Source organism: Protobothrops mucrosquamatus, unplaced genomic scaffold (genome assembly GCF_001527695.2).
Source record: "Protobothrops mucrosquamatus isolate PMUCROS unplaced genomic scaffold, P.Mucros_1.0 scaffold2711, whole genome shotgun sequence".
NCBI lineage: Eukaryota > Metazoa > Chordata > Lepidosauria > Squamata > Viperidae > Protobothrops > Protobothrops mucrosquamatus.
Window position 1 is genome coordinate 270809 of NW_015388756.1, and position 27379 is coordinate 298187.

Sequence of the window (27379 nt, forward strand, 5' to 3'; positions counted from 1 at the left end):
CCGGAACGCGGCGGAACCGCGTTCCGGCACCTTTTTCCGGGCCGGCCGCACCGGAAATAGCCCCTCCCACACCGGAAATAGCCCCTCCCAAATTTTACTTGCATTCCTGTTCTCTAAAGGGGCGGTCCTAGGGTTTGATGAGGGCGTGGCCAGGTTTGAGTTCCGCCACCTTTTCTCCGAGAAAAAAAGCCCTGAGTAGGAGTAATAGCTCTATTTGCTAATCTGGGAGAGATGATGGCCTATATAAATTTTCACACTGAAGAAAAGCACAAATCCTATACTAGTTCTATTACAGCAGAAAGGCAAACAAATTTAACTTGAAGTTGGGATATTTCACATCAAGGCTCCCAAAGGTGTAAACAGCCCTGAAGCACATGCTTTCTAAACTGAATTCCCCAAATCTCTGCTTGAAGAGCTGAGCTACTATCTTGAGCAAAACCTGATGGCAGTGACAAAATCTTGCTATAAAGTAAATCATCTTCTTTCAGATGTGATCTGTATCATCATAATCATGTTCACAATATCTTTAACTTTCAACTCTTGAATTCTCAAGGGAGCTAAAAATTAAAATCCCCAAAAGAAAAGAAAACCCATTGATTAAAACTCATGTAAAAAGTATTTCTTCTGTTACATTATTTGCCTATTCCCACTGATGTTTAGGACTTGGAAGTCTGAGGACACAACATATTAGGACAGCTTGCTAGGCAGAAAGACATTAACATTAAACTACGAGTTGCAAGCCACTTATATGGGCAGGAACCATGGTTTATACTTCCCCTGAGCCAGAAAAAAATTGATTTGGAGCAGATGGCCAATATACTATAGAACCTGATTTCCTGAATAAGCAAAGAGCAAATGTAGTTGCTTTTTACTAACAAAAACAAAACAAAAAACAAAAAAAGGAAAGACCATAAAAGGTGAACTCTAAATAATTTCAGACGTTTACATTACATATTTTGAAAATATGCAGAATATACTTTTATGCCGCCTCATTATTTTCAATTATTTGTTGAGATAAAAATGGAGAGGGCTAAACTGGTTTTATAAGTTTATACATTAGGATGGGCTCCTCAAATCCCAAAAACATCTGGCTAATTTTGTACACTTTTACAAAGGAGAAGTATTATTTTGTAATATGCTTCCCTCTTCTGTGTTTCTGTGTTGTTGCAGAGCCACGAGAGCTTACCTTTGAAACATTAGCAGCTCACCCTAGTAATTGCTGTATCCTCTAATTTAATGAAAACCCATTAAACCGAAACAATAATTAAAATGAGACATCATCTCGGTAGGAGGTTTGCATATTAAAATCACAGAGCATTTCAGGACTGGCATATCTTGTATTTGAAAATCAGGGTTTGAAGCAACATCTAAAATGCTGATTTATTACAAATAATAAATTGTAAAGCAGGGCTGTTCAACATGATGCCTTGCGTTTATTATTGAATCTATCTTTGCAGAGATAGAAATACTGAGCCCATAAAGCATCTGAAAAGTCTTAAAAAATAGAACAGCTTCATTCAAAGCTGCTGCAATGATAGCTGGTGGCTGCATATGAAACATTTGCACTGGTTTTCTCATTTGAGCAGCAAATATATTTAGTTTGAGATGTTGGGGTCTTTGAAATATGAAGAGTCAAAAGCAACCTGTCCCTGTGTATTTCAAAGAAGATTACTGTTCTGTTTGTATAAATAACATTCTATTCAGATATATTCAGTGTACATGTTTAAATGTTTGCATTTCTTCTTGCAATCTTATATGTATATAGTTTTTCTTTATAATGATAAATGTATTTTTGTTTTTAATTCTGCATTTTGTGGGAGGGACTTTTGCAAAAAAAAAACAACCAAAAGAAGGGTAATATATGAAATCCACATAATTTTACAGTACATATCTGTAAGTAATAGTAACTCATGTATTTTGAGATCACGAGTCATACCAATGCATGTATGGAAAGTTGCACTCTAAATGGAAGACTTACACTCAGTATTTCTGGATTCTGAAATTTAGCATGCAGAGAAGAACCATGCAGTTTTGCTGTGGAAACTGTATTAATTTTCTGTAGCTATGGTTTTTGAGGCTGCAGGTTTTCTTCCACTGGAAGATGCCCCTGTAAAGAAAACTTAATGTATCTGTTCATTCAGACATCTTTGATACACATTATGTTTACTCTTTGATTTATCTAGAGTTAGTGGTTTGGATCTGTTGATAACACAGTTTTGGTTTTAAAGCACAACAGTCATGGTCCTAGGTTTGCTTTCCAATACTTGATTACAGTTCCTTAGAACATTTTCCAGGGCAGGAGGACAATCCAGTGTCTCAACTAAGGGCAACATTATGCCATAGGAAGCCAAGTACATGAATAGCTCACACCTTAGGACACTGCAACAATTTACTACATGTAAGTCATGTCTGACTATTCGTGATCCTATGGATCACAGCATGCCAGCCCCCCCTGTCTTCCACTATCTCACAGGATCTGCCCAAACCCATGCCTACTGCATCTATGACACTATCTAACCATCCCATCCTCTGCTGTCCCTTTCTCCTTTTGCCTTTCTCCTTTCTAATGAGTACATTGTATTTAGGGAAACTTTTAAAAAATTGCCATAGAACTCTTCAAACTAGAGTGCTTGGATTCTGAGAAACACTGACTTAAAGATTGGCTAAATATATTCTGCCTTTGTTAAATTCAAATATGTGGAAAACAAAGTATTTTGGTCCTACAGTATATTATGAAAATCCATAAGCAACTCCACCCCATCCCAGTCAAAATAAATAAGTGGGACAGGTTAGATTTCCATCTTCTTGTGATGGAAGCTGATTCTGGGCTTCAGTGAATTCTCCAGTCATAATGTGCTTCTCTGAAGCTCAAACACAGCGCAAAAATTAGCCCCTAGGGAAACTGAATAAAATGACACATTTGTTATTTACATATATATGTGTGAGAGAATTGTGTTGTTGATTTAGCAAAAGTGTAGGATAATGTGAATCAGTCTGTGTTAGGTTTTGCATGAATATGGCATTGAAGGTTGGTTGCTGAATACAATAATAGATATGATGTGTTAAAATACGATGAAAGTATAACATGCATGAACACAAATAGAACACAAATGGACCAATTCTAAGCAGAAAGTAAGAAAAAGAAGCATCTTGGTTGTTTACTGTATTTCTGGATAAATATATAAAATGCTTTGGTGATGTTAGAAATACATTAGTTGTGGATTGAATGCAGTTGTATTTTTGTATATAGATTTCATGTCATGGGCTAAGAATCTGAACGATTTGCAACAAATGTTAGATTGGATGATACAACGAGAGATACAGGTCTGAGAATTAATCTATCAAAGACCAATGTAGTTGTGTTTTACAAGAAAATTGGACTGAATGTTTGCAAGTTATGCACAAGCAATGGAAATTAGAGCAATTGATTTATTTTATTTTAAAGAAGGACAGAATTTTCCTAATCTAGAATTAAAAAGGAATAAATGGTTATTAAAGAAGCTGAAGTAGCTGTATACAAGAGCATGCTTTGTGAATGAGTGCTGAATGAATATGGATTAAATATAAAAGTGGTGACCACTGTCAAAGAAAGATATCTGTAAGGGAAATGGGCTGTTTAGAAAGGAAGAAAGAAAAGAAATAAGGAAAGAATAAGTAAGGAAAGAAAAGAAAAGAAAAGAAAAACACTAAAGGGGAGGACAAGAAGCAATGAAACTTGCTTCTGACAAGCAAGAAACTTGTCAGAGGGAGATCCAACCTAGAAATAAGGACAGTGAGAATGATTAATCAATGCAACAGCTGGTGTCCTGGGGTCATGGGTGCACTGTTGCTGGAGTTTTTCAAGACAACATTGGAAAGTGATTTGTCCGGGATGGTATAAGGATTCCTGCATTGGGGTTAGATTAGAAGACCTCCAGGATCCCTTCCAGCCCTATGATTCTATGAAATATAATGAGGTGCTTTGGTCATATAGAATAGAATTCCCCAATCTTTCCGGCTCTGTGTGAGCGGCCGGCAAGGGCATGCACGTGCGCACAGCCCCATTTGCGTGAATGGTGGGTATGCACACCTGCCACTCAGGCAAATGGAGCATGTGCGCATGTGCTTGCTAGCTGCTCGTGCAAGTGGGGACACACATGTGCACACACACTTGCCCGATGCTTCCGCAGCCCAGTTCCGAACAGATCATGGCCCAGTAGTGAGACTCAGCCTGGGGGGGGGGTTTGGGGATCCCTGATATGGAAGGAATGAGTGAGAATTGCATCACAAAACAAAAAGACTAAGGAAGAATGAATGGACTGAGAAGAAAGGGAAGACTGAGAAAGTTGTGGTTGAATGGTGTTACTGAGATCCTCAGAGGGAGATGAGATATTTAAAGAACAAAAGACATTATATGAATTATTATGTGAATATGATGGATAGAAAGATATGGAAAGATAGTTAATGGAGTTAGCATTAAATAGGCTTGACTACTTTTCTTTTTCTTATATATTTAATTTCTTTGGCTTAATAGTTCTTCCTCCTTTTGGTGCTTTGTATAATACTGCTTAAACTAGAAAAGGACTAGTGTGACTGGTATGTACATATGCTTGTATTTTTGCCAATCTCTTATCCAGAATAGGTTGTGATGCTTTTTCTGAGCATTGCTGGTGGCTCATTTGGCATAGCAATTGATTTATTTCATAGGGAAGATTATCAAATTAATCCTGTATAATTCTGCCTCAGGTTCCTGCTGTAAATTGCATCATGTGCAGAAATAGGCATCACCATAACTTACAAAATACCCACAAAACATCTGTTTGACATTTGGCAGAAGTATTTTCCACAGAAGGGACTGCTATCATACATATTTCACGATATTCTATCTGAAAGCAACAGAGTTAATCTGTTTCTTCTTTTTTAAAAAAATCATATTTAAAAGAGTGTTGCTTAGAAAAACCCTGTTGTGATTTGTATGAAATTTGGCAGGCTTCACTCCCTCATAAAGGGTGAGCTTGCCTGAGGATTTCATTCTATTCTACAGAAAAACAAACATTTACAGCTGTGTGTTTTCCCCATGCTAAATTACAGCAAATGGCATTTTGTTTTTAAATCACACTTTGATCTGGGCATAGAGTCAGATCAGACGTTTTCCTGAATGACTCCAATTTGATCTGTTTTAATGCTGTAGTTTGCATGATATTCAGCACAGAGGTTTACTGTGGTCTCTGTATATCTTAGACATTTATGAAGAGTATTGTGCTGGAAAGAAACTGAATATAAATGTATTTCAGTGTAATTCCAACATGATCAATGGAAATGTATGAAGCATGCATGGGATTTGAAATGAGTTAGCTGATTGGGAGATGATACAATGGCAGAAGAAATACAGTACAAACAGAACTGAAAACATAAAAAAATAGACTGGACTGTTCCTTGATGTCACATATGGCTGAGCAATAAACTTTACTTGCTTATGGACTTAAGGGGAATGGGTGGGCTCAGGGTGAAAGAAGTCACAGGTTGCCCGAAAGTTGCATCCAAATATTCCTTAGTATCTAATCAATTGTGTCTAATGAGCATTGTAGTCTAAGTCCAGATTCCCAGCTTGGAAAAGGTCAGGAAGAAAGGGCTTTTGTAAAGGGTTGCAAATGCCTTATGAGTGTGATCTTATGGAAGTCAGAGTTAGCAATTCAATTAGCAATCCCGTGATGTGGCAGATATTTCCCTTGCTGGAAATGGCCTGACAGATCAATAATTTTTGACTGTTATCTGGCAAAGGAAAAAATTAAGCATTTGTGAATAGCCATCAATTAACAATTGTAAAGAAGGAAAGAAAGTATGGAATTTTGTGTTCTGATTTACATAGAGAAGACACAAACCTAGGTAAGAAATTAACATTCTGGTGACGAACCACTTTTTCTTCATAAAAGTAGTAAGGCTGTTGTAATGAGGTATGCTTGCATATGGAAATAAACTATCTCCTTGGCTTTTTTTTTTGCCAGAAATACACATACACACAATATATTTCTTGCCAAGAACACAATACCAAAACAGTGAAAATTAAATCGTATGCTAGCATTGCACAGGCTAGCGAAGACACCCCAATTCAGTTCAATTTTCAACAAACATAATAAAGAATCTGATTTTCATCTAGTTTTTAATAATTCCTAAATAGTTAAATATTTCCTAAAAGGTTAACTATTCCCTAAATCTCAATTCCCAGATTGTACCTCTTTTTAAAGCTCACCTGAGAGGAAATTTTCATACTTCAGATTGCTTTCTTGGGGTTCGGAGTTTTTTGTTTTTGTTTTGGCTCTGATGTCCTCTGATCTTGAATGGTAGATTTAGGTTTGATTGACGGAGCAGATGTAAATCTTGCTTTAACCTATGCTTAACTCTTGGGATGATATTTCTCCCATTCTACTAATAGCTGTTAACCCATTGGCCTTTCAGGCAGACGATACCCTGAAGTCCAACAAATAATGATTTCTAGAAGCCAAAATGTGAAGGACTTCTTCATCAATGCAGGAAGACTAGATCAAAGTAAAAGACCCCAAAGTGGATCAGACTCTTTAATCCTTCAAGAAAATGTTGAGCAAGGGGTTATAAGAAAAGCAATACAATAACTCCACTGAACATGAAAAGTTTCCATAGTTGCTTAATAAATTACAAAGGAAATTCCAACCTGCCCTTGACTGATCTTGAAAATGCTAAGCATGGTCAAATCTGGGTTGATATTTGGAGGAGATAATATCAAGAAATCTAGACCAGAATTCCTGACCAGACTGGAAGAAGACAAAGGCAAACAACTTCAGCATTGTTGCTAAAAGGCATGGTGGACATGTCCATGTTGTCACCAGAAACTGGGCTTCAGTTGGGGAAGGGTTTGCTGAATTCTCTAAAGAAGAAGAAAATGACACTTTAGGAAGCAAAAAAGAGCTGAAATTGCAAAATGACATTTACAGAGAATGAAGCCAGAACAAAGGAAAAGAAAATATGCCACTTTGCTCTCTAAGATCTTTAGAGTCAATGGCTTATGGGCTATTTGTAAAATTATTGTGAGGTCAGATGTGAGCAGTTTGTGTAATGGATTCCCAAGGCCACGAACTATAAAACCTGAAAGTTCAGGTATCAAATTGCTTTCTCTTTCATAGATGTTTAATTCAGACAAATTTGGAACATTCTGTAAATCTTGTGTTGATTCAGCAGCACCGGAAACTTTGGTTGCTTTGATTCAATGAAGGAATATTGATCATGTCAGATTAATATTTATACATTGTAGCCAGGGTTTTTTTGGCCAGAAAAGGGAACAATGGAAGTACATCAAGTAGCAAGATGAAAGTAGTGTTGTAACTTTGTGGTATAAGTTCTCTCCCATTTATACTTGTGTTGTAACATTGCACACATGCACAAAAATGGGCCAACAGGTGTGAATTTGCAGTGCTGCTTTCATTACTCTGACAAAACCAATAAATTCCTGAGGTTGCCCCATGATAACTTTCACTTCCAGACCTCATAATTTTGTTGTGATTAAAAAAAAACCAAGTAGAGTGTGTGCTTTTGTTCTCTGTATAGTGATGCTTGCTAAGAAGGTTTTGGAAAATGTGAACATTCTCAAGAGTTCCATACTAGGAAATGCAAGTTCTGAACAGTCTAGAGAAGAGCAACAAAGATGATTAGAGGACTGGAGACTAAAACATATAAAGAATGGTTGCTGGAATTGGGTATGTCTAGTTTAATGAAGAGAAGGACGAGGGGTGACATGATAGCAGTGTTCCAATATCTCAGGGGCTGCCACAAAGAAGAGGGAGTCAAGCTATTCTCCAAGGCGGCTGAAGGCAGGACAAGAAGCAATGGATGAAAACTAATCAAGGAGAGGAGTTACCTAGAACTGAGGAGAAATTTCCCGATAGTTAGAACAATTAACCAGTGGAACAACCTGCCTCCAGAAGCTGTGAATGCTCCAACACTGGAAGTTTTTAAGAAGAGACTGGACAACCATTTGTCTGAAATGGTATAGGGTTTCCTGTCTGAGCAGGGGATTGGACTAGAAGACCTCCAAGGTCCCTTCCAACTTTATTGTTGTTGTTGTTGTTGTTGTTGTTGTTATTATTATTATTATTATTATTATTATTATTATTATTATTATTATCTCGATATCATCACAATGATACCATTTGAGAATATTTTGGGTATGTCACGGTATACATACATGGATTAATTATTAGCAAAATGGAAATGGAAACAACATCAACAAACTATATTGGAAAAATAATCCATGGAGCTGGGCATGTTGGTGACTTGAATTCTCAGATCTTTAGGACTTCTGTCACTTGGATTAAAGACTGTATGCTTATCACAGAGATTTTGTTTGGTGAAAGAAATGTCCTGCTTCATTTTTGAGTCTTATGAATTGAACAATCTGAGTTGTTGTCAAATAAGACTTGTTCATGTTTATGCAAACTGAGATAAAAGAAAAGACTAACTTGAATTAGTTATTTCTCACTAATTGAGTGTATTATTGATAGCGCTGTATTATTGATACTAGGAAAGATCAATCCCTCTGAAGCCGAAGCTATGCACTAGCTATTACCATATACTTTATAAATATTCTCAATGTAGTAGTGATGTTCCTTGAACTGGAAAAACAGATGACCTATACTAAAATGGAAAAGATAATATTAAAATTATATTATTATAATTGCAATTGAACTTGTATTATTTCAATAGCACATATTGTGGACTAAGGCAAACCAATTGTCCTGGTCCAAGAAGAAGTTGGAGGTTAAGATACTTTTTAAAATCAAAAAGACAATATGAAATTGCTGAATTCCCCTGAATTAAGGATAAAACATATTCCCTCTCTATCTTAGGTTCTCATTCTCATTAAGAAAATGGCCAGGCTATTTCAACAAATATCTTCTAAAAACAATATGGTGGTATTGAGCCTCAAAACTCACCTGTAGATCCTTTATGTACAATTCTGAGAACCAAATTATCTACTTTCTCCCAGGTATTGAAAAAGTAGCAAAGAAAACTAGTAAAACCTACCTAATCTGATTGGAGAAAGCATGTCTAGATAAAAACATAACCTTGTCCTCTCAGAGCACTTTCGCTGATGTCATTGCTGGTGCTGCTAATGAGCATTTGTGTTTAAAAATCCTAAATGCAATCCTGCTCATCTCTTCTGTGGTTTCTGTCTAGATTGAGATATGGATAGAAGATTCCACCTTTCTTCCAGGCTCAAATTTGAGATTCAAGAAAATGTAAACTGAAATCCCGATACAATGTGCAATGACTTGTATTTCCCCTGATCATTATTGTTTTAATGTTAAATAGATCTTCACTGTCTTAGGAAATGTCCTGTATTCAATTTTGTGCCTGCTCTAGGAAACTTGAGAATCAAAACCAGGCATGATGATATAGGTCTTCTGAACTGTCATCATCTTTGAGCCACTGTCTTTATAATATTTAATTTAATTTAATATTTAATATAATATATTTGCCTGCTAATGAAAGAGATGGGAGACCTTCTTATGGAATATTTTGCCTAAATTCCTTAATCTTCAGGAGAATGACTGAGTACTAATAAACATTAAATCCACAGAAAAGTTGCTAATATTCCATGCAAAAATAATTGTTGATAATCTCGGTAGGGGAGGGAGGACAACACATGGAATAAAACTTGAGCTTCTTGCTCTCTGAAATATACTGGGTCCAAATGCATTTTCTGAGAGAACGTGCCTTGTGTTATCTCAAGAATTACGATGTTAGTTTAAGAGTAAAAGGTAAGGAAAATTAAACCACCACCATGCACTCTATATAGATTAGCTGCAAACTAATTAGAACTGGAGATTTAAAAGATTTTTGCTGCATGTTGAAAAGTGGACAGAATATTTGTCACTATAGGAAGTAATGAATTTTACTAAAGTATCTCAAATTTCTGTGTTATAGGAACAATCAGATGGCCTTAAATCTCAGTGCACATATTCATTCCAATATATCTGGTATGATGTCTGGTGCTTTTGATGGGGATTTGGTTGACTTAGAGAAAACTATAAAGGGTTTAACGATGAAACCGACACAGTAACTAAGAGGCCTATTATTGATTCAGTTTCATAATAATCCTTTTCCAAAATTAGATGGTGTGTAATACGAGGGTTTATAAACTCAGCCAACTGTTTAAATTGTTCTATTAAGAATGTGCTACATACTGGATTAACAATAGATATAGTTGTTAGCTGTGATATTAAAGGCAACGAGAATATAGTAGCTGTGTTGAAAGATATAGTAATTTAAACATGGATTGCTGTAACTGAGATAAAAGTTGGAATGAAAGAAACAAGTAGATAATAGCTGCATTGCCTGGGTACTAGATTTTGATTGTAGTCTCTATTAAACCTAGCAAATGAATAGCAATAAACCTTGTATGGGGATGATTAAAAGGGAACACTAGTAAAATAACATTTACCTGTATGTAAGTATGATCATAATGGGTTTGGCAGTGGGATAGTGAAACAGAGTACTGAGAAAATGATGAAATAGATGTACTTTCTATCTCTAATCAGTTTTGTGAAATTTTGGTGCACAATTTGCTTGAAATGAATGTCTTCCAGGTGATGACATTTTATTCTTAGGTCTGCCTGTGTTGTACATATTGGCCAGAGATTTTGATTTGTTGTTACAGTTTCAGCTTCTTCCCCATGCAATTCCCATGTTTTGCAGGGCATCTCTGTATATTTTATGCCAGACCTTGTATGGTCCCCCTCTCTTTCATTCCCTCCATTCGGCATGTAGTCCATAGCTCTCTGGGGATAACAGTATCAAGGTTGATCTGAGCATGCACAGAGGAATAGGGTAGAAACATAGAGCCCATAAAATTGAGCTCTTGAATATTCCAAATAGCCTTCTATACAAGGTATAATGCACGTAGATGCCTAAGAATCAAGGAAGCTGCTGTGAGGCATTCCAGGCTATAAATGGGATCTAAAACATGAGGTGGTTTGTCCTTGATCTTTTGGCAGCAGTGTTTTTAGAAGGACTTACTGAATTCAGCTATGAATAATTGCAATGAGACTATCATTTTTTTTCTTATTTTGATGCTAGAAGGAAGTTAACATAGAGCTGTTCATTTGTGCTGTGTCATGTCTTGTTCCTTACATGTTTGTGTGATTTCATAAATGTCAGGAAACAAGTTTGTTTCAAGAATATTTATATGAAGAATCCCACAGAGCTACCAGATGGCTGTTCCATCTCCTCTTTTTTTTGCCTCAAATCTAAAGACAGGTGCATTCAGTGTTATCTAGACTAGGATACCAGCAATTTGAAAAATAGAACTGAAGCCTACTTAATCTGGAATCATGGCATGGTTACAAAATGCCCTGTCTAAAACTGTGATGTTTATGAGAGATAGAGACAGAGACTCAGAGAGAGAGGGAAAGAAAGAGAGAGGGAAGAAGGGAAGGAGAGAGAGAGAGAGAGAGAGAGAGAGAGAGAGAGAGAGAGGGAGAGAGAGAGGGAGAGAGAGAGGGTAATTTGTTAATCACTTGCCAACCCAAGCAGCTACAAATCAGGAGCCTCCAATCTGGATTTGGCATTGTAGCCAACGTTTCTGTACTAATAAATAATAATTATAATGATGGAGTATTTTGCTTTTTTTAAAATAGGAATTAGGCAAAAAATCAGGGTTCAGATGGAAGCTTTTTGGTTTGATTTTCAGCTGTTGCGATTGACACATAAATCGTGTGAGAAAGATCTGACATCTTATTTTGGTGTCATTGTAAGAGAAGACCAATGCTGGTCCATGGTAGCAAAAAAATTAGGAGAATTCTGGTAGCATCTTTTCTGTCTCACACTTTTTATTAAAGATATGCTTTCACGAAGTGCTTGATGCATGTAGAGAGGCTGTTCTACACATCTAATGAAGTGAACTGCAGCTGACAAAAACTTATACCCTTTAATAAAATGTCTAAGTTGTAAAAGGTAATACCAGATTTCTTATTTTGATGGGAAAATTAGCCTGTGGAAAGACTGAGTAATGCATGGTTAGTTATAGGAGAAAAGATAGATACAATCATTGTTGAGCGGCTAGGGCCAGAATCAAATTACTCTCCTTTTGGTCACTGTGCCATTATGGAATACGCTTTGCTGTTTGTACAATCCAGTTGTGTGTTCTTTTGCTAAATAGGGAGCAAAAGGTATGGAAAGAAATTGGTGTTGGTAAATATACGAATAAGGGCATTGTATAATGTTGCAGATAAAACTTAAGCAGAAAAAAGTGGGGAAATGTCAACAATACATTGTGAATAAGATGCCACAAAGTTCTGCTGGAAGCTTCTAAGCAATGAATCTTTCATAGGGTGCTGTTGTTTATAATGTTTCATTTTGTTTTTAATAGAATCTCTGATTATACAAAAGGTGGTAGGTGTTCTGTACATGATTATGAACTATACAAAGCCTGAACTCATAATCACAGAAGAAAGTCCTCAAGACATTGTCCTTATTATTTCATACACTGAGAAACCCATGTCAATGGTCTTGGTTGGCTAATCTCTGTGAAGAACAAAGTTAACTGTTCATATATTATTCTGTAAATTTAAGGGGCCTTTGTTGAAACAACCAGCTTAAAAGAAGAGAACTTTTGTTGTTGTTGCAAGATATATGTGAAGATAAATAAGTATAAAATTCCATGGCAGCTATCAGTGATCTATAGAGTTGGGGAGGACAAAATTGATGGCAAGATGATATTTTATAGTACCGCTTGCCTCATGATTTTTTTTTTTGCTGATCTAAATATCAACCTCTTTTAAACTGCATGATCCTAACTAGACCTTTGAATGTGAAGAATGAGATCACTCCTTCAAACAACTATCCTACACTTGATTTAAATTTTATAAAGAAAATAATTTGATTGACTAACAGAACTGCTTAAAGAAATAATCTATAAATTCAAAGAAAAAAAAACAGCTACCTTAGTAGAACTTACTTGAAAATCATGCCTATTTCTTTGTGACTATTTTGCTGAGTTTGCATTGCCACTCAAGTGAAAAAGTAGTATTTTATTGGATATGACTAGATAAAGTAATACTTTATATTACCCATGAAAATGGCATTTTATTACAAGGAGACAATCATTTTCAAGTGATAATAGAAACACTATTTCTCCCTGCATTTTACTATTTTTATTAATAAAAAAACAGTATTCTTCGAGCCTACAGCATTACTGAACTGCCACTTTAACTGTTGCATTCCCTCAATGCAAATAAACTTACTTACATACTTATCATGGTTATTTATTTGAATTATTTTTTCATAGCTTGGGTAGAACATAAGACTTTAACATTATTAAGCATATACTTAATTTATTTGTTGGATTAATATCTTGCCTTTGATTCCCTACACAATCTACACAGCATTCCCTCCTTCAATTTTCTTTCACAACATTTCTATGAAGTAGGCTGGGCAGTAATAGTGTGATTGGTCCAAAGCCACCTTCTGAACTATGGGTAAGAGAAATAGATATGAAAATCATGTTAAATTTTTCTCAACATTATATCCAATTACAAACAGTTAGTCACTTAAATGAGTATGTTTTGAAACAGCTGGAAGGCCAGATTACCAAATGTTAAGATATACACTAGAGAAAAAAATGTTAAAGCATTTAATATATTTTTATACTAATTACTGTTAGAATATGGCCTGCTGTTAATAGTGTTTGGGAGAAAAATAAAGGGTAGAAATGGTAAGCTACTCTTTTATTTTATCTATCTTATTGTATTAAGAAAACCAAATGGATAGACAAAATAAAATGACGGACAATATAGTAGCAGACAATGAGTCTCAGCTCAGATAACATTCACCACATAGCTTTTGACCCTGTTGAAGGAAAAGTCCTCATCATGGTTCATTCCAAGCCGGGAATAAACAACATGGTGACTGCTTTAGAAAGTTGCAGTTTATTGAAGAGGAGAGCCAGACAGAAAGATGGCTCTGGATGAAAAGAGAAAAAAAGCACATGTAGTAGGGAGTGGTGGGTTTTTATACCTTTTTGAGCCTTTTGTTTGGAGTTGTTCCTGTGGTGAACTTTGCCTGAGTCTGAGTGTGCCTTTCTGGTATTCTGATGGTGATGGGTTAATCCTATTATATCCCAAAGGGACATAATAGCCTCTTTGTGCCATAATAGTGTGGGTGACACACTTTTACTGGCACAAGATTAAAATTGATCTGATCAGGGAGACTTGGTAAACAAGCTTTTAAACTGTTAATGCAAAAAAAAAAAAAAAAAAGAGGGGAAGACAATAATGGATGAGGCAGAAAAAGATCCCTGCAATGGCTCGCAAAAGTGGAGCTTCCAACCCATAAAGGTCTAAAAGTTAGGGCAAAAGTTCTGTTAGATGGAAAAGAAATTTATAAATTTATAGCAAACGGCTAGGAAAACCCCTCCGAGGCTTGGATCAAGCCCTTGGAAGCTCCGTTCCAAGCAGCAGCACCTTGGAGCAGTCCTCTGAGGGCTGGATCCAGCCTCCGGAGGCATGCAGAAGTTCCCCCCAACCTCCGTTCCTGGCACAAACAGCTAGGAAAACCCCTCCAAGGCTTGGATCAGGCACTTGGAAGTTCTGTTCTGGATGGCAGCAGCCGTTTGCGCCAGGAATGGAGGTTGTGGGTGATTTCTGCATGCCTTTGGAGGCTGGATCTACCCCTCAGAGGACTGCTCCAAGTTGCTGCTGCCCGGAACAGAGCTTCCTAGGGCCTGATCCAAGCCTCCAAAGGCATGCTTGGAGGAAGGCTCCAGGGACAACTTTCTCCCCCAGCACAGTGAGCTCTGGCGGGCTGGATGCGGGTGCGAAGGGCCTGACCTTCTCCCTCAGTTGAAGGCTTTAGGCTTGCTGTCAGGCCGAAAGGAGTTGGGGGCAGGAGCAGGAGACAGGCACCTTTTGCATGAAAGTCTCTGAGGTTCGTGATTTGGCGCAACTTCAAACACTCACGCGAGATCACGGACTCCAGAAACTTCCATTCTTGGTGCAAAAAACACTTCCAAGCTGACTCTCCTCTCCTTCAAAGGGAAAGAAACCACGCCAGACAGGATTTTTGTAAGGTAAGTGAGTCCGGCATGGCAGGAAGGGAGGGGGAAGCAGTTGTGAGGAATGTGTGTGTGGGGAAATAGCGTGAATGTTGCAGTGCCACTCCAGTCGCTCGTAAGGGCGAATGACTGCCGTGGTACTGCAGTATTTGTAACTTTGGGACTTGCTCATAAACACTAGGGGGCACTCATCACGTAACTTTGAACGAACGTTAAGTGAACGCTCGTAACTCGGGGATTACCTGTAATGTTTTTAACATTGTGGTGATGCAAGTTTATGCTCCAACCACTGATGCAAAAAAAGAGGAAGTTGATGAATTTTATAGTGAAATTCAACCTGAAATCAACAAAACATACAAGCAAAATACACTGCTGGTAGGTGGAGAATGGAATGCTAAGTTTGAAAGCAATAAAGAGGAACAATAATTGGATTGTATGGCTGAAGAAACTGAACTGAAGCAAAGGAACAACTTATTGTTCTGCCAATCCATTTCTGCCAATCCATTTTTTTTAAACTGCTAACACAAACAAATGCTGCTTACCGTCTATTCATGGACATAATCAGATAGAATACACAGAAATCAATAGTTTATATAATCGGTACAAGAAGGTGGAAGAACTCAGTTACAACAATAATGAGGCCTGTGGTTGACTATGGAACAGATTACAAACTAGTCATGTGCAAGTTCAAAGTCAAGCTATAGCAAAAAAAAAAAAGCTGTTTTTCCTTGTATGATCACCATTTCGAAGAAGAACATCAGGGATTGCTTTGAAGTCCTTCATTGATGGGGGAAGCACAGGAACAGTGCATGAAATGGTTAAAGATGAATTTGAAAAGAGGCTATTAAAGACTAAGAACTAGAAGAAGACAAACTGGAGAATAGAAATCATCAAGAAGAGAAACCAAAGCCAAGAAAGAAAATATCTCAGGAAGAAATTTAATAAAGAATTTCAAAGATCTGATTAAAAAACCCCACAAGAGACAGTCTTACAATGTCTGTAAAGATAATTTCATGCTGGATTCTGGCTTATTTTCATTGTCAATTTTTCTTTTTCTGACTTCTCCCGTCACAGCAAATTTGAACCCATTCCATTCTATTTTCAGACACTTATTATTGTGGATGGACTGGCAAATGGATGGGAAAAGTTCTGAGGTGAATACATACTTTATCTCTAACATTTCACTGGATTGAAAGAATAAAAAGCTCAAGGATGTTTTAATTCAATTTAGCCTATCTAAGCAAAAATGTACCCTGGAAGGATTACATCATTCTAGGGAAGGTTTTTACACTTATTATTTAAAAGTGTTTTTTCTCTCTCTGATTTTAAAGATGCACTTGACTGATGACTGAATCCCTGCAGTTTTCTTAGCAGTGTACTATTTTGTTTATGACATATGTATGAATGTTCTAGTTTAAGCAACAACCAGAAAATTCCTGGTGATCTCCTATCTCAGTATTAAGTACTTACCCAACCTGATTTAGGCAAGATTACTTAGATGTTGCCACCTTATAAACACTTCTAGTCATATTTGCCTGATCTCATAGAGCTAACCAGGACTTGGTTAGGATTCAGATGAAAAAAACCACAGTGAAATACTAGGCTAGACTTGGAAGCTAAAATATCTTAGAAAACAGCAATAGCTCACTACTTAGATATTATTATGAAGTCTTCGGGAGTTGAGCTTGAGTAGAAAATACTTTTACTTGCTTTACTTAATTTTATCTTGGTTGACCCAATAAAACTTGCTCCTGGGTGAATTAGCACGTGATTAAAAGTATTAAAAAAACCTGAGACCAGGTGTTTCTCTTGAGATATGCTGGTCATACCCAGATATCCAGCAGCATACACAGATTCAATTAAGACTCAAGTTCATTCTTTCTTTTCCAGGAAATATCAGTTTAAGAGTTCTTAAGTAATCAAAATTAGCAGGGTGAGACACTTCAGATAAAGCTCTTGGTGCCGATGATTGAATCAGACAGATCCTTTCACCTTTTGATTTTCCTTTTCCAGAGCCAGGAAAGAGGAAAATTACTTTACAAAATGATGTGTCACAATGCAAATCCAATATTTTGAACGTATATGCAATTTCATCTGTAAAAAAAGAGATCATGCTGCATTAAAGCAGGGCAGAGGTTTTGATTAAAACACACAAAGAAATATAAAAAGAATGGATACACAGTTGATGTATAAAAGGGCTTGGAGAAGACAATATTTACATATAAGAAGACGACTCAGGGGAAGTGAAAAATATTTCATTTTTCCACTTTGGAAAAAAATCCAGAGTCAGTGTTATGACAAAGTATTAGTATTGCTAACTATTTATTAGCAACTACATATTTGTTTGACATAGAAGCTGTTTGAATGAACATGAACTACTTAAAATGCAAAAACAAGGAATCTAAGTAGCTGGTTAAATCATAAATCAAACAATCAACCAGATGGCATTAACCATCTAAAGTTTACACCTTTTGTGATTAACTTTGTAGTCAAAAAGTGACATTGTCTTTGGATGTCTCTTATTCTCTTAGGGATCTGCTTCAACACCATTTTATATTGTAATGGTTCATTCTAACTCTTTTCAGTATCTCATCTCTTATTGTTTTTCTTTATAAATCTTACGTGGACGTCTCTGGGTAATTTGTATTTTCTTGTGCAGCTTGAATTCATTCGGAATAGTTCATGTATTTCCATTTGTATCTCCACTCTTTCTGTTTTTAGGGCCTCTGCCAATAGATTAATAATCACTTTGGTCCCTGTCTTCAGGTATATTTTGAATTCTTAGGTAGTGTACAGCTTTCTCCATTTCCAAGGCTGCAACTGCTCCTTCTAAGCTTTGATTTGCTTGTTCTAATCTTTCATTTTCTTCCATTAATGCCTCCATTTTTTAGCAGTTTCTTCTGATTTGTTTTCCATTTTCTGAATTCTTTGTTCATTTTGGTAATCATTTGTTGATGGACCTCAAATTGTGTCTTTATGTCCAGCATTTGCTCATTTAGCTTATCAAAGTTGTTTTTTGTCTCTTTATGATTTTTCTGTGATTCTTGAATTAGCTGTAGTGTGGCTTGCATCTCTTTTTGAGAGCTGTTTGTTTTTTGTCACTGCAGCAGTGTTTCAATAGATCCTTGACTTGCTGGGCTGGATGTTCCAAAAGAGGGTGCAGAAGAGGGGTTTTTTCCATAATTTTAGTGAGAGTTGGTGCACTCATTTTTCAATGGAGCAAGTTTTGTAAATCCACAAAGAGAAAAAAGAAAAGAAAAAACCCAACTGCTTTAGGCTATAATTCAACCATGAAACAAGCCAACTGCTTTAAGCTAATCCAAATGTTCCAGTTAGTTTAAAGATGTAAAAAGCCCTCTGTTTCCCAATAGTTTCTACTGTAGTTATATCCAGGGTCAGAAGATATGATTGTAGAAAGTCTATTCTAGCATAGAGTCACATAAAATTCTTTTGTTTACAACAGGTGTTATTTCAAGATCAGGAGCTTCTCTGATTCTTTTAGTATTTTAGTATTGTTGTAATATCTCCTTTCACCACTAGATGTCCGTATTTACTGTATTGTCTATATCCAGGTTTATAGAAATTCTTTTTAAGTTGCTTTCTCACAGAAATTAGATTAAAAAAAAAATTCTACGCCATTAGAGTTAACGAAATTTTCTTTAAATCAGTCCCAATTCCATTTTTATATATTCTTTTGTATTCCTTAATTTCATTCCTCCATTTAAATTTTTTTGCCACTTTTAATTCCCTTCTTCCCAAACCTTCCTGGGGTCTTTGCTTTGGAAATTTTATCCAACCAGGGGATCTCTATTTCCAAGTCCATAGGGAAGAAGAAACAGTCTCACCCAGTTCTCAGCATGTTGTTGACAATTAGCTGTTCTGTGGCATGCCACGGTTCTCTGCTTTTCCCCCGGTTGTCTATGACTTGGGCTGCCTGTGCATTACAGGCAGCCTTTCTTCGATCTGTTTGAAGAGGTTCCTCAGTTCGTTTGGGCCATCTGCTCCAAGCTCCCAAGACTTCTCTTCTTCTTTGTCGCCTCTCTGGGGCAACTTTCCGACCCCTTGGGGTCTCCAGACAGAGCGAAATCAGGCTAGAAAGCTGGAGCTCCAATTTCTTTTACCCGTCTCGTCATAACATCAAACCGGAAGTCCTAAAGCTTACTTTTTAAAGCAAGCAAGCAAATAAATAAATAAAAACCTCTAGAGGACATTCTTTTTGAATTACCTCAACTAATTGCAGAATGAATACTTGGCCTCAGTCTAGTATACTGTCCTACTAATCATACAGACATACATAGAATGAGAGAGAAAACAAATTATATTACATACTATTAGATAAGCCAATAACATTTCTGAAGTCATACAGGTAGTCCTTAACTTACAATTATTTATTTAGTGGCCGTTTGAAATTACAATGGCACTGAAAAAGTAACTTATTACTGTTTTTCACACTTAACGATCATTGCAGCTTCCCTATGGTCATGTGATCAAAATTCTTATGCTTGGCAACTGGCATGTATTTATGACAGTTGCAGTTCTTGGGGTTGTGTGATCAGCTTTTGCAATTTTCTAACAAGCAAAGTCAATGGGGAGCCAAATTCACTTAACAACTATATTACTAACTTATCAACTGCAATTCCAAAGGTGCTTTTCCAAAAGGCAACTGGTGGAGAGTGGAAGGATTTTTCCAAGGGAAAAAAACCAAGAAAGTTCAGTTGCATTTTGGAAAAGCATCTTTGGGACAACCATAGCCTGGATAATTGAGAATCTCCATAGACATTTAACAATTAAAGTGATTCACTTAATAACCATGCAAGAAATGTTGAAAAAGGTGGCAAAACTCACTTAAAAACTGTTTTGCTAACAATGGAAATGTTGCCCTCAATTGTGGTTGTAAGTTGAGGATAACCTGTGTTGAAAGAAAAATCTTAATCAGGGTCCAGTCCAAGCCGGGAATAAACAAAATGGAGACTGCTTTAGAAAGAAAGTTGGAATTTATTGAAGAGCAAAGCCAGACAGAAGCATGGCTCCGGGAAAGCTGACCACATGTTGCTGGGAGTGGTGGGTTTTTACACCTTCTGGGTGTAAAAAAAACACCTGGAGGTTGTTTCCTGTTCCTGTTTGAGGCTTTGTATTTCCTGTGCCATGTACTTTGACCTGAGTCTGAGTGTGACCTTTTGGTATTGGTGGGTTAATCCTATTATGTCCCCAAAGGTCATGTCTTTTAGAATTTGGGTGGGGCATGCAGATTTTAGAGGTTTTTGTCTTCCTAATCTCATAGCTTCTAGCTTCCTGGCCCCAACCTTCCTGAATGGATTATTACATCTGCATTTCTGGTTTCTGCTGAGTTTTCTGGCTGGGGGGGATAGAGAAGTTTCTGCCTTTTAAAGATCTTCTCCATTATTCCTTTGGAGAAATATATTCTGCCTTTTTAATATTTCCCAAAATATTTCTTTCTCTGGATTCTTCCCACACCTGTATCACTTTTTTCTGATGAGAATGCTATCTTCACAGGGAATGTCTCTGAAAGGTGGGTGATTTTTCCCCCCTCTCCTTTCCAGTGGTGGGATTCAGCCGGTTTGCACCACTTTGGCAGAGCCGGTAGCTAAGTTTTTGTTGCTCAGGCCCAGAACGGACGTCCAGAAGTGGCATCCACACAGAAAACTGGTTGTTCACATATTTGAATCCCACCACTGCTCCTTTCCCTTGAGTATGAAAAACAGAGATAGTGACCCTTACTCTCAATGGAAACTGTGGTTTCTTCTATTATGAAAGAAAGGTTCTAAATTCTCAGGATTTCAAGGACACTAAACATTTTTGTGAGATGCATATCAACACTCCATAATGAGATGCTTTACAGTGGACTCGGTTGTTTAAAGTCAGTTTGTAACACTAATGCTCTCCACACTGAGCTTAGTAAGATGAGAAGTCAAATCTTTGGGATATGAAATGATAATTTACAAAGACCTGATTATCGTTTGGGGTAAATAAGAACTGAATATTTGTATCAGTGAATTTTGGCTATTATTAATATAATCAATTTTGCCTTTGTGTAGGAAAACAAGAATGTAATCACTAAGCAGCAGTTAATTGAATGTTGTGAAGAATATAGTATTTTTTCTTTGGCCTGTGCTCAAACTTCTGCATTTTGCTACGTGCCAGTTCACCTGTATGCTGAATGTAGAGCTACATGGGTAGAGCCACCAAGCAAACACTGTATAGATAAAGATAAGAGGCTAATACCCTGAAGATGAGGCTGTCTTGACTTGATGGTTTAATGTTACATTCAGAAAGGTATAGGTATGTTTTCTGTGAAATGGTTATTGCAGCAATCAATATAGGGTCAAATAGGAGGCTTGGAGCTCTGATCTTTTTGCTTTCTATTCAGTTAGTGGCCTCAAGCAAGGACATGTCCTGCATGCAGAAGGGCCCAGGTAGATGGAGAATACTTATAATCTGTTTCCTGAATTTCTCAAGACACCCGTGGTTTCCCACAATATATGACTATCAGTCGAAACCCTTGGAAGATATACAGAGTGACCCAGAGTGTTTGATGGGATATATGATTAGTAATTGATGATATAAAGATTGAAAGCTAATTCCTGGCTTGTACACTGCTGATTATCACAATGCATTCTACTTACATGCTTGGTCCAGAAGCTACAATGTATGGCAGCCAAGTTGCTGATCGAAGCACCAGGGAATTCAAGATGGAGTGTACAGGATTTTCTCCTTCAGTGTCTCCTACAACAATCACAATTCTGTGAGGCAAGCAAAGCTAAGAGAGGCTGACTGGCTCCAAGTCACCCAGTGAGCTTTTATGCTTGAAAGTAGACATCAATTTGGAACTCCCCAGTGCTAGCTCAGTAGCTTAATTCTTATACCTTCCTGGCTTTGCTTCTGATATATAAAGTATTAAACAATTTATGGCCAGAATAAATCGAACAGATTGCCTTCTAATCTGTTCCCACCAAAATCCACAAAGTGCTTATTATTACATTTTTATGGTGCTTGTGGAGGAATAATCTCACCATTCAAACCCTCTCTATGTGAATATTTTTTTCCTAGTTTTCTTTTTCCATTTCAGTGTACTTGTTTTTATATCAATTTCATTATCTTTAATACCCATCTTTGCATATTTTTTTATTTATCTTATAAATTGCCGAGACGTAATTGCATAAATGGTGTAGACATATACTAAGTAAAAACAATTGTATATCTTAGAAAGAGTACTTACCATGATCCGTGTGTTTTAGAATATTGTAAGAAGACTACTTAAACACACACATGCAACACACTTGCCTTTTGGAAATTCCAGCTGCAGTTAATGTTGCTTAAGCAGGCTTTTGTTCAATTTGGGATCCTGCCTTGAGACAAAATCCAACATTACACGAACAGATTTTCACTTCTGCTCTGGGACTTGCTCATCTGTTCTGTTTTGTTCTTCTTCCAACTTGCTGTTGAGTTTCCCAACTACAAAGAGCAGGTCGGTTTTTTTTACAGCATATGTAAAATATGCAGGAGAAAAGGAGAATTGGCCCCTTTTCTGTTTTGCTGGCATGAGATTTCCCCAGCAGAAAAAAAATTACCAAAATGGTATTTCTGGAATGTTACTGTTACTACATATGGAATTAGAGTCAATTCTTTGGCCTTGAAGAAAAAAAAAACTCCAAGAAACTGTTAATGGAATTCAGGAGTGGTACAGGTAGTCTTCGAGTTACGATCACAATTGGGCCCAAACTTTATGTTGCTCAGTGAGACATTTGTTAAGTGCCCCATTTTATGACTTTTCTTGCCACAGTTATTAAGTGAATCATTGCATTTTGTTAAGTTAGTAACATGGTTAAGTGAATCTGGCATCCCACTGACTTTGCTTGTCAGAAGGCCGCAAAAGCTGATCACATGACCCCAGTTGCCAAGCATCTGAATTTTAATCACGTGACCATGGGGATGCTGCAATGGTCATAAGAGTGAAAAATGGTCATAAGTCACTTTTTCAGTTCCATTGTAACTTTGAAGGGTTGTTAAATGAACTACCGTAAGTCGAGGACTACCTATACTATATAATTAACATAGCCTCCCCCCAAAAAAGCTAGGATATGAAAAGCACTAAAACCAATTAATCAATGCAACAGTTTGTTTTCCGGAGTTGTGGGTGCTCCATCACTAGAGGTTTTCAAGAAAAGATTAGACAGCCATTTGTCTGGGATGACCTAAGGTCTCCTCCATTGAGCAGGGGGTTGGACTAGAAAAACCTCCAAGGTCTGTTCCAGCTCTATGATTGTATGGTTTTATGATTCTATGAAAGTATGGGTAAAAAGGTGAGCAAGTGATGCTATCATTATCTGCTGTTTTCATGCTGGTTGTTTTATTTCTCATTCCAAAGAGGCTAAAGGGAATGTGACCGAAAGTTGAGGGCAGTGGGAATGATGTGCATCTCTAAAACATCAAGTTGAAGTCTAATAAATACTGCATGAAAGCAATACTTGGCTTGTGTAAACAGAGAACTCCCCAAATCGACTGTCACTCCTGTAGCTACATCATCCATGATGATGTATTAAATCTATGGATGGGGGGGGGGAGTGGGGAGGTAAGGATGCCGAGAGAGCATTGCTAGTAATAATAGATCTCTGCCAGTGCATCAAGAGTCAGAGCAATTTCTTTGGCTTCAATAGAAATAGAGGGAAACAGAGATGGTAGTAACTTTGAAATTTCAGCTTTGCCAGTGACTCAGGGTTCAGCCAGGCCCCTTAAATTTGGGAGCCTATTATCTTGTTTCCGCACACCTCATGAATCAGCAATGTAATCTGCTCATGGCAGACTTGAATAAGTTCATCATTTCCTGTCGGAAACTCTGTCAGAAAATCAGTAGATGCCTGATTGTGAACTTGTCAGGGCGACAAATGGGGTAAACTGATAAAGAGGATGTTTTCTGTTTTCACATTGCACCCAAGTACAGCACTACCAAAGGAGACGCAGGTTTTTACTTTACTTTACTTTACTTTACTTTTATTGGACTTATATGCCGCCCTTCTCCCCACAGGACTCAGGGCGGCTCACAGCATATTAAAACAATATAAAACATTATCCCCAATAAAAACCAATTAAAAACAAATATTTGTCGCTGTGTCGTATTAAAATCATTAAAATTGTCCCTATTTAAAAATTCACCCTAGGCCAGACCCGCTTGCTGAAAAAGCCATGTCTTGAGGGCGCGGCGGAAAGCTAGGAGATCCGGAATCGTCCGGATCTCNTGTATAGAGCATTACAGTAGTCCAGGCGGGAGGTGACGAGGGCCTGAGTGACTGTGCGTAAAGCGTCCCGGTCCAGAAAAGGGCGCAACTGGTAAATCAGGCGAACCTGATAAAACGCCCCCCTGGTCACGGCCGACAAATGGTCTTCCAATGTCAGCCGTGGATCCAGGAGGACACCCAAGTTGCGTGCCCTCTCTGAATGGAAATGATTTCCATGGGGAATGAAAATATGGAAATGATTTCCATGGGGAATGAAAATATGAACCAGTCCTAATGGTTTCTAATGTGAAAAATTTAGTGCAATGTCTCTTTCTTTTTTCTCTTACCTCATTATTTTTATCATTCTTTTTAGCTGTAGATAGAGAAATCCATGCAGCATCCCACACAAATGAGAAGTTAATTCAGCTCTTCCGGAACAAAAGCGAATTCACATTTCTGACCACCATACAGCAGCAGGCATCAACTTCTGGAGTTATTCTGTCCATACGAGAGTTGGAACACAGGTAAGCAGGAAACCTGTCTAAATAACTGATGGCATCAAAATGTGTTATGATGGCATTACATTACAATCACAAAACATGACGTTTCTGTTGTAATAGCTTCCTGGATCATTGTTTTCTCTTGTTAAACAAAGTTGCAGGAATGTAGTATCTTCAAAATGTGTTCCTTATGTCTGCATGGCACTCTGCCGAACAGAGAAATACACTAGGCCTATAAGCCTGTTTTTTATTTTACTGATATGCGATTTTTATTTATTATGTTCAGTCTATAGTTTATTAGCTGTTATTCAGAAAAATTTAACGCAAAGCAGTTTATCTCAAGAAAAACTATCATGTGGATAATCCATAAATACTAAACCGTAACCATAAAAAACTAAACTTTAATATTTAGTGCACAGTATTAACAATAACAACATCAGAAGAGAAACAGATTGGATTCACTTACATGATTAGTGCCACAGCCAAGGGAAAAAAGGAAGTTAAATTTCTCTATTATACTAAGGGATGGGCTAGTATTTGAAGTAGTGTTCTTTCAGAAGTAGATGATATTCCTTACAATGAACAGATCAAGAGCTGAACATGTTATTGGGTTGCCAGGGAATGACCAGGGACATGGTACTTTCTAGAGACCTATATTAGGTTTCTTGCCTTTAAACTCATTTATGCTGGCAATACCAAAAATCATAAGACTGGACAACCATTTGTCTAAAATGGTATAGGATTTCCTGCCTGAGCAGGGGGTTGGACTAGAAAACCTTCAAGGTCCCCTCCAGCTCTATTATTATTATTATTATTATTATTATTATTGTTGTTGTTGTTGTTGTTGTTGTTGTTGTTGTTATTATTATTATTATTATTATTATTATTATTATTATAGCAATACTAAAAGCTTCTTTTCCTTTGTGATGATATAGTTACCTCCCCCATATCTAATCAAATCAACCCTTTTTATTATGGTCTTTGACCAGCCTTTACATTAAAAAGAGAGTTTGAACCAACCAATTGTTATTGGGAAAGTTAAAATATAGGACAATAAAACAAGATGTCTAATTAAAAGTTGTATAACTTGGTGAAGAATATTTGACCAAGTTGATATTTGATATTTTAAGGGTTAGCACACCTTAAAAATGATAAGATAATAAATAGAAAATTTATCAGTGTAGCCCTCATACTTGGAAATAATTGGGATGATCAGAAGATGTCTTGGGGCATCATGAAAAGGACACTGTATGAATGAGTGTTTCTGCTTCTCTGGATTGTATAGATACCCTGTAGTAGATGGCTTTTGTCTGTTTAACATTTAATGATAGAATTGAAGGGGTCAATCTTATGCACAATAAAAGTATTTCTATTTATTTTAATAGATTGAGGCAGAAGTTAGAACCCTTGTATCATCATGCATGCTTCATGATTGACTTCATGGACATTAAATTTATAAAGATGGGGTAGTCCTCTATTTCTTGCTTTAGTTCATTTTATATCTTGGGTTTTTAAAAACTAAAAATTAGATAATTGTTAAATGTACCTTGAATGACTTTTATATGACAGCTTGCTTAATCTAAATATAATAATATATTTTAGAAGTATTTTTATACTCTTGGAAAAGAAAATGTCATTGTTCTATCAATAGGATTAGATTTGAAATGAAATGTAATTAAGAGCAGAATATCAACAGATACTGCTAGGATATCTCAATACATTTGGAGACCATCAGAGAAAAAAAGAATCCCTTTGTAAAGAAAGCCAAGTATCAGATAGACGAATGAGCTAGAAATAAAGATTTCTCATTTGAGCCCTTGATCCTTGCAATTAGCAGTTTTTATCATCTGAGGATATGGTTTTGTTTCACTGTGATTAATTTAATAATCTTAGGTTGTATCAAGCAAGCATCCTAAATACATTTTTAGTAATACATTTCATTGAAACAAAGAGATTTAGGCATGTTGTTATTGTACAGCTGCTGAGACAGGAACTGTCAAAGCAAGAATATACAGTATTTGCAGCGTATTATTTCTGTACTCTACTCCTTTAAATTGTGTGAAAATTCATAGGAAATTAAAATGAATGCTTGGTGAAAAAGAAACTCTAAACAATGGGTAAGAAATATATCTATTCTTCAGATAGCTGTGGATTCCAAATCTATTCGCTCACATGGACAATGGTAAAAAATGGTGAAAATTAGGATTTATTACACCTGGATATGTATTCATTCTCCAAATCAATGTAAAGATGTATGTGAAAACCTGTTACAAATGTAACCCTTTTCTTAAATTTCCAGAATGTACGGCTCGTGGATAAATTGAGTTTTCTCAAGTTGGTGGTTATGAAAAAAAGAAAACATTAAATACAGATTTTTTGTGTGGCCGATCTTAGAAATCATACTGTTCACAATAATACATTACAATGCGTATTCTGGTGCATCTTTTATGTTTACATTTAACCCCCCACTGGAAAATAATTTTGAATCTGTCCTTTTGCTTCTATTTTAAAACAGTGTGTTGTGCACACTGTCATTGAGACAAAAGATACTATATTTATATGTTTTTAATGGAAGCCTTTTGTCT

The 27379-nt window shown here is 36.8% G+C and overlaps 1 protein-coding gene across 1 annotated transcript in view; it reads left to right on the plus strand.

Annotated features, from left to right (window-relative positions):
- Window positions 1-27379, plus strand: part of LOC107296259 (protein kinase C-binding protein NELL1-like) — a gene marked incomplete at its 3' end in the record, with an annotated part of 376505 nt that overhangs the window by 67082 nt on the left and 282044 nt on the right. Inside the window, exon 3 of the mRNA XM_015825608.1 lies at window positions 24668-24818. Within this exon, the coding sequence (XP_015681094.1) occupies window positions 24668-24818 (151 nt within the window). The remainder of the gene's footprint in view (window positions 1-24667; window positions 24819-27379) is intronic.